Source organism: Primulina eburnea, chromosome 4 (assembly GCF_022965805.1).
Source record: "Primulina eburnea isolate SZY01 chromosome 4, ASM2296580v1, whole genome shotgun sequence".
NCBI lineage: Eukaryota > Viridiplantae > Streptophyta > Magnoliopsida > Lamiales > Gesneriaceae > Primulina > Primulina eburnea.
This window is the reverse complement of record NC_133104.1, coordinates 20184806-20193251: the sequence shown is the minus strand read 5'-3', so window position 1 is coordinate 20193251 and position 8446 is coordinate 20184806. Positions and strand designations below refer to the sequence as shown.

General features: G+C 35.4%; 1 protein-coding gene across 2 annotated transcripts; it reads right to left on the bottom strand.

The window, feature by feature from the left end:
• Positions 1-323: 323 nt before the first annotated feature.
• LOC140830905 (serine/threonine-protein phosphatase PP1 isozyme 2-like) lies at positions 324-7644 on the bottom strand. 2 transcript variants are annotated; one of them, XR_012117702.1, is made up of 5 exons: positions 7265-7644; positions 1660-2219; positions 1398-1586; positions 653-743; positions 324-611 (listed from the first exon to the last, which is right to left on the bottom strand). XR_012117702.1 is itself a non-coding variant. In XM_073194467.1 (4 exons), the coding sequence occupies exons 1-3, from the start codon at positions 7467-7469 to the stop codon at positions 1416-1418; spliced, it is 936 nt and encodes a 311-aa protein (XP_073050568.1). In that variant the 5' UTR covers positions 7470-7644; the 3' UTR covers positions 324-743; positions 1398-1415. The 2 variants fall into 2 exon arrangements, 1 of the variants encoding a protein (XP_073050568.1); XM_073194467.1 differs by having other exon boundaries at positions 324-743.
• Between the last annotated feature and the right edge of the window lie 802 nt (positions 7645-8446).

Below are 8446 nucleotides of genomic sequence, written 5' to 3'. Positions count from 1 at the left end.
CTAAGAGTTTCGGTTTAGTATTGTTAAATCCAAAACTGAAGGAGGTCTGTACAATTCTTGTATTGATCAACAAATAACTTATGATACATACCATCGATGTACCCTACAAAATTGAAATTTACCTGTTTCAATACTTTTTAATGTGTGCAAGCTCCCCCAGCAAGTTTGAAATAAATTGAATATTAATAAAATAAATACTGAAATTGGAATTGTTATGACAATAAAATCTTTGGATTCCTATTTCACTTGGATATTCATAAAGATACGGACAATTATTTGTGTCCTCCCTTGATGAATAAATTTAAATAGGATAATTACACAAATTCATAAGGCGTGCTAAGTAAAACAATATATCAGTAAGACAGTAGGATACATGTACACTCGCACATTTGTCCAGTACAAAATTTAGTTATAACTTTCTAACGGAAATTCAGCATTCATCACAGGCAACCTTGCAACCAAATCAAGAATCTACGATTGCATCGCAATTTACAAAACCGGAGTATCTACAAAGTCAAATAGTAAATTGCGATGACAGATTTTGAGTATGCTAAAATAATAACTACAATACTGTGGCATCTCATGGCAGTGCGCACGAATGTCCCATCACGCTCCGGAACTCTCATGGCAGTGCGCATGAATGTCCCATCACGCCTCCGGAACAGTACTTGAATAACTCATTCGGATATGAAACAGCCAAAATACCAGATTTGCCTCTTAAGTTTCAGAAAGTTCATCATCAACTGAGGCACACGAAAAAAAAGAGCATCGGTAAACAATAAATTAAGATGTATGAAGATTAAGAAAGAGTAATGTATTTAACAAAAAAGAAACACTAATCAAGATCTACAAAAGATTGTCACACTTAAGATCGTTTTGTTTCCTTAACAAAGCCAGAAGTACAAAAACCAACAAAAGCCTGTAAAAATCTAACACATGTAGTAACACCAACCAACTTAATGAATAAAACTTAAAAAATCCATCATTTATAACAGTTGTAAGATTCTTCAATTTTTCCCTGCAACACACCTAAAATATAATAAAAGAAAAATCTAAAAAAGAAACCATACTCACGCAAGATCAATACCTTGAGATCTCGTTGATTTTGAAATACTGCACACACATTGTTCAACTTCTACTTGGGATTGTAAGAAGAAAATAATTTGAACTAGTTCACCTAACTACAAGAAGATTGCATATGGTTCAGACAATCTTTTTCGAAGCCAGCAAACCAGTCAACAATTACAACAAAAAAATCAGAGAAACAGCCAATAACAAAAGATCAATGATTACATAATGTAAGGGATAGATCTAGATGTTCCCTACTGATCCAAAATTGGAAGAAGTAAAAAAAGAAGGAAGCTAAGAGTTCCAGGGCATTCACGGAGAATCATTACCATAATCATCAAATTGCTTCACAATATTCTCTTTTTATCAGTTGGTTTTAGAATCTGAAACGAGCACATCAAACTCTCATCAACACTCATCATAGCACCTGCATTATCAAATTCTCCACAATAATTGGGTGCAGAAAATATTGTAACCAGTTGCCTATCTGCGAAAAATTCATAGCCATCTTCTACAACCTGCCCAATAAAGCATCCAGTCATCAGAAAAAACAAAAACTAGCAAATCATGTAATACAACAGAAATTATTACCTGATGAGCACGACAAACAAGGTCCATATCCTGCTGCATCAAAAATTCAGCCACCTTATCTGGACCAAACGTGTGTGAAACTCCCCTATCATTCAACCCCCAACCTCTAATTTCTCTACTAGGATCAGACCAGAGTAAATCACAAAGCAAACCAGCATCAGGGACATCAGTAGGACGAGGTATATTTCTAATTTGATCCAAGTTTGTTAGATCAGGGGAGAGACCACCATGCATGCAGAGTATTTTCTCATCTATAAGAGCTGCCACAGGTAGGCAGTTAAAACAATCAGTAAAAATTTTCCATATTCTTACATTAAATCGACGTTTACATTCATCATAAAAACCATATATCCTATTAATAGAAGCGCATTCATGATTTCCGCGTAAGAGAAAGAAATTCTCAGGAAATTTGATTTTGTAGGCGAGAAGAAGGCAGATAGTTTCTAAACTTTGTTTTCCACGGTCAACATAGTCCCCTAAGAACAAATAATTGGCTTCTGGAGGAAATCCTCCATATTCAAAAAGTCTTAAAAGGTCTCCGTATTGCCCATGAATATCACCTGGAATAACGATAAAAAAAAACAGTTATATTCACGTATCCAGTTTAAATTAGAGACATGACGAGAGAATTCCAACTGAAACAAAAAATGATCTTCCAATCCATATTTAACAGTGTTGAAGATATCACAAAAACTAGTACTAATGCAATGTGACATTGAAGAAAAAACAACTAGTATTACTGTAAGATAGAACATACAAGGTGATTGTGAAAACATGGCTACAGAGCTGGCCATTTGCCGGTGATTAATTCTCACATTCTAGAAAAAATACTTATTTTTCCTAATTATAGGCGAAAACAAAAGAATTACTCAAGTCTATGTAAAATTTGACAAAATATTCAAGTGTAGTTTCAGGCGCTAGACAACAAAAATTTGAAATTTCAATACCTAGGCATAGCGCTCTTAACATTACAAAAAAGTTTCACGCATATTAAGAATTACCAGAAAAAGTCAGATACATAGAAGAGGACAGAAACGCATCATAATTACCTAGACAAAACGCATGCACGAATACAAAAGCAACATAATTAAAAAAGTGAGAGCATTAGAGAAGCCATATTTTCCTCGATGAACAAAATGGCAATATTTCAACTTACATTCTCAAGAACCAAATATTCTCATTTCCAATTTTTTTCCTAAGAGACGAGTTATTCTCATACAACTTTTCATAAGTAACACAGCTACTACTACAAGTCATATCCGACCGTGTAGGATATTTATGGCTATAGATTCCGGGGAGATATTTCTTGGAGACAGATACCTCTACTAGCTTAGATAGATGTATCCATAAAAAGAGAGAAAAAAAAAGAAAAGCAAATATGATATCCGACAATATCAACAAATACATTTTGATCAAGTCAAACACGGTTAATGATTATGACTATCGATCTTGTGCAGTTTATTTTTATATTTACAGAGTTATTTTACATTTGTTTCCAAGTCAGTAAGAAGAAATGATAACAAGATGAAAATCAGAAATAACAAATTTAAATATAACATTTGGATCCATTAATTAATACATAAATATATATAGACATAAATATATATATATACACACACTGATACATATTTATAATAATGTAGCATTTCTCACTGTGTCTCATCTTACTTTTAAAACGGTTGTATTCCATATCAGTATTGTGTCATATCATTAAAGCTCAATTTCTATATGGCGGTCGAGGTAGGTAGCCTACCTCAACGCCCCGCCTACACATGAGGCGGTTGTTTTAAGAGGTCCAAGCTATAAGACGGTGAACAGATGGTCGAAGGCGGTGGGCATGCGGTCGAGACGGGTGGAAGCGGCGAGCAGGCAGGCCAGACGAGACAATCAACATTTTTAAATTATAGTCAAAAAAATTTAAAAACCTAGTCAAAGTCAACTGATTTTAAAACTCAAAAGCCTAGTAATTTAAATCACTCTCCACTTTCTTTTTTTTAACTTTTGGTTATCACTATCAACCACTAAGCCTACCACACAAAATGTCTGCTGCCGCTGCCGCCACAGCCAGCAGCAAGAAGTTTTAGGTTAGACATTGTATATTTATATCTAACATATTTTTTATAATATTTCAGATATTTTCACTTCAAAATCAAATTTGTGTTTTTTTCCTATTATTGTTGTAGATTAATGGCGGAAAAGGATAAACAACCAGATTGCTTGGGAATTGGAGTGTTGTATAATAAAGAGAGAATAGATTGGATCACATGCAAGTTGCGTAAAAGGCTTATTAAAAGAAGAGTTTATATGATAAAACATCGTATTGCGGATATTGAAAAACAAGTTGAAGCATGTCCTAATGCATCTGATGAGGAGTTTATATATTTATTTGCACATTATCTAGATGATATTATATTGTGTGAAGCTTCTTTATGTATAAACATTATTTAATTACACGTAACACGTCTTACAAAAAAATTATGACTATTTGTGATTATATTGCATGATTATATATGATTAACTATAAAAGTTCAAACGCCTAGGCACCGCCGAGGTGGCAAGCGGTCACCGATTGCCCCGTCGCCGCCTCCCGCCATTTACAACATTGTTAAAAATAGATCAAAATGCATAACCATCAATGCATTTTGTTACCCAAGGGGTAACAATTAAAATAAGAATACAAAAGCTACAAAAGTTGACGTATTCATACATTTTGTGTTTAGATAGCAAGGTTTTCCTGAGAAATAGAAACATGCAAATGTTGTTACCGAATTCAATTTTGAGAAAGTTCGTGGAAAAGATTCCCCTATATCCAATTACAAGAAAATTATCAGAAATTGCAGAACATACTGAGATCACTTTGATGAAGCAAGCCTGAAGTATATATCTTCAATAAGGCAGAAATATAACAATTCAAGAACTACGAGTAAGCCCTGTGACTGAATCAATTATGTCCAGTTATTCTTTTGTCTTTACCAAATCAACTTTCTGGTGGGAGAGGGAGGGGGCCAGTTTAAGTTCTGGGTCCAATCAAAGCTTTTTTAATTAATTAACCCTCCCTAGTGTATTTCAAAAACATTGACCAGGGAGGGTTAGAGTTTTCAAACAAAAACTTTGACTGACCCAAATTTCAAAATCATCCAAGAGGGAGAGGATCATAACAATATTTTCAGAGCTTTTTTTGCCCCTTCTGACGTTGAAATATGCAATTAAACAACTGTTCCAGGTACATCGTTAACAGTGGAAGTCTATGCACGATAAAGCCCACAGACATACCCCTCTTCACTGAAGCTTCAAAAATATTGAACATAATAACAGAAACTTTTGTATTCGCGCTTAAAAAATATTTTAGTAGTATGTGACATGGAAGTTAAATACGAGTTTTTAGTGATTTATGATACAGGGGCAGTCGGAGGAGAAATGAAATTCAAGTAACAGGGTGGAGGAAATGCAGCAACTGGAGATATTCATAAATCTAACAGACTCGTATTGTCACAGCATGCTGCAAGAAAAAAGTTCTCTCGAAGCTCAACGAAGGTCATTGACCTTTTTTCCAACGAAACTCGGACACTTTACATACAAGACCTTGTAATGCAAGACAGCAACCTCTGTTCGCTCTACCACTACGACCAACACAAAATAAAAAGAAGAATAATAAATCACAATGTTTGCACACTGATAAAAAGCCAACCCTTGTCCCAATCTTTTCCTACATTACAAGTTTTGTTGAAGGCTAAAAATAGACTTCAGTCTTCACAGAATGGTTAAGCTATTTATAGTATATGGAGTTGCTTACTGTATATTTCGCCTGGTTTTGCTTTGGCGTATAAGGTATTTCTCTCAAAGCACCAGCTTTACCACAAAAGAGACTTAGAAATCTTATTTCGAATGTTAAAATACAATATTAGTTTGTCGGTACTCTGGAGGAGATGTTGTTTTGGCATTTTCATCTATAATATATGTAACATTTATGTGGATTATTACTTTAAAAACAACTTTGCTGGACAAATTGATTATAACATCCATACCAGCTATCAGGAACATCAGTTTTTTTTTTGTTCTATTATCCACGCACACATGCTACAGAAGCATAGGAGAATTCCTTCGCTTGTGTCAATCCCTAAACAAAAATGTTTGCTTCGTACACCTTCAATCTTTCATGAAGCTCTAAGTCTCCAAACCTTGTTTTCAGATTGATTCACCACTCATCGTTACATGAAATAACGTATCTGATGATTCTGATCAGAGACAGAAAGTTTCCAAACCCATTGGTGAAAGCTTTCATTGCCAACACAAGTTGCACGATTGCAAGCCAAGCATCCATGTCAACTTGCCGTGAGTCACAGTCAAAGTGTGAATTAAAAGGTCAGGTAAAAAAATTTAGAATAAAAAAATTTCTTTCATAACAATGAAGTCAGTCAAACTCCTATGAGGACACGTGGACATTCAAAGCTTATAAGGTTATAAAATTCAAAGATAAAGACCTTAATAACTATGTAAAATATGTATGCAGAATTTTTGCACGTTCTATGCAGCAGTCAGCCAACAGCGATCGAGCATTATTTTTTTCCACCTCACTGAAAGATATGTGGCGAGGTCGAAACAGGCATAGGGCTGCCGATAGTAATGGAGAATTGACTCACCAGCTCACAGAAATACATACAGCAAGGTTAGACCTTTTTCCTTTGCTTCTATCCGGATAGGAGGACATGAAGTCCCAACATACAACTACAAAAGAAGGCACTTCGCCCTTTTGGAAAGGTAAATACATTAATACAGTAGAGCTATAAATAATAACTTGAATGCAAGCCAATAGTAACACTGGATTGGGAAAAGAAAAGCTTCAAGTCTGTTCTCCTATAAGGTTTTCGAAGCTGTCAACAACTTCAGAAATCTAGCAGGATAATAAAGGTCAAATTTTCATATCCTTTAACAGCTTCTCTAAAATGAACACATACCCAGTCGGGTGATGTTAATCCGTCACTCATGATGTCATCTGAGTACAATTAAACACTGTTTTGCAGCAAAAAAATATCTTATTTCTGAACTCAAACATTCACATATTTTGGCAAACACGGGTTGAAAACAGAAAAAATGCCTCCATGAGAGCATTCAAGTAAATCAAGGCTGGACTACAGTAACATGCATGAGGATACCATTGCAAACCAGCACTTCAAATGGCCGAAGCCGCTCAGATAATAGTGTCACATTCATTTTCAAATTAAACATGGTTGCTATAACCTTCCTGTCACAGAAAAATTTGAAGCATTACATACTCCTCAAAAAAATCAATTTTACCTTTGTCCAGAGACAATCATATCCGCAGAGAACCCAGCAAAGAAACTAACATTCAACCATTTCCAATGACAGTATAAAATGCTAAGTTGCTAACCATGTGCCAGAAGTTGAAAAACATCAAACCAATCGAAAAACAAACCAAAATTGACAAAAAATACACCGTCATACTCCGAACAAACAAATGAACAGAAAAATATCCCCAAACCAAGAAGTCAAACACACAAAAGCTCCACATCCACGCGCACACAACCAAGAATCAATACACACAATCCCATACGTAAAACAAGAAACAGAGAGTAAAACATCATACCGCAGATCTTTATAGGTGCTTCCAGCTCGAGAAGATTAGGCTGCGAGAGGAAGATTTCACGGGACGTCGCACATAAAGAGCGGATCTCATTCTCCGACAGCTGCACCTGACGCACAGTCCTCGCGTTACGGAACTCCAACAAGCGATTGATGATGTCATCCAAGACGGCAGGCTCTATACCCTGCCCATTAGCCGCCGCCGCCATGTCTAGGGTTCCCACACTTCCAAGATTCAAATCCAACAACCGAAACCAACAAAACCACGGTACCGAAAACGAATCAAAATCCTTGTGAATCACAGATTATTCTTCGAGGAGAAATTGACAGAGGGGGATACAGCACCAATGAATGAGGTAATATGATTAAAGTAAATAAAAAGTGGGGTATTTAAGTTTATACCCTTCTCATTTTCGTCTTTTAAATATTTGACTCATTCTTTTTAAAAGAAACGTAATCTGCTTTTAAACCTCTTTAATTTCCTCAAAGACCTATCATATTTCCGAAAATAAATTAAATCTTTTATTTTTTTTACCGGAGTTCCACCGAGTTTTATCCACCATATTTTACGAACTGCTCATCACAGTCCAACCACACGATCGCAACCGATGGTTACCGACGCAAATTCTTTCAGCAGCACATGGCATAATTCTAATTCGTTTCCTACTTTAGAATGCACAGTAAAAGATAAAATTTTGAAAATAATACATGAGAAGGGCTAAGAACAAAGATCTCTTTATTCAAACACACATATTTATTATTATATTGAAACCTTCTATAGAAGAGAAGAAACTTGTTTAGTAGCTAAACTCACTATACATATAAATTTGAAAGGAAAATATTGAAAGCGGACCGGTTACGGTAGCCGGAAGCGCAACGGAAGTCAAAAATTTTTTAAATTCAAGCAAGAATTTCGGCCACCCCTTGCTTTTGTGCAATATTTACAAACAACACCATACATAGGATGTTTAAGAGATTTACCTATCAATCACAAGGATTGATGAATGGCACCAACTTTGTTGTTAAACAACAAAGCTCTTCAATGGATGACAAGTCTACAAGCTCTCCTCCACCTTCAAAATTAGGCCCACCACTAGCAAGGTAAAACCCCTCTTGATTTGCACTAGAAAAATCAAGAGGATTTTTCAATGAGAAGATTTTATTCTCCAAGAAAATGAAGAACAAA

Excerpts from the sequence above, each read along its gene's own strand:
- LOC140830905 (XM_073194467.1), bottom strand. The coding sequence starts at position 7,469 with ATGGCGGCGGCGGCTAATGGGCAGGGTATAGAGCCTGCCGTCTTGGAT. Across the intron at positions 2,220-7,264 it reads AGCACCTATAAAGATCTGCG|GTGATATTCATGGGCAATAC; the intron begins GTATGATGTTTT and ends TCGTTATTCCAG. Across the intron at positions 1,587-1,659 it reads TTGTTTGTCGTGCTCATCAG|GTTGTAGAAGATGGCTATGA; the intron begins GTAATAATTTCT and ends TTTATTGGGCAG.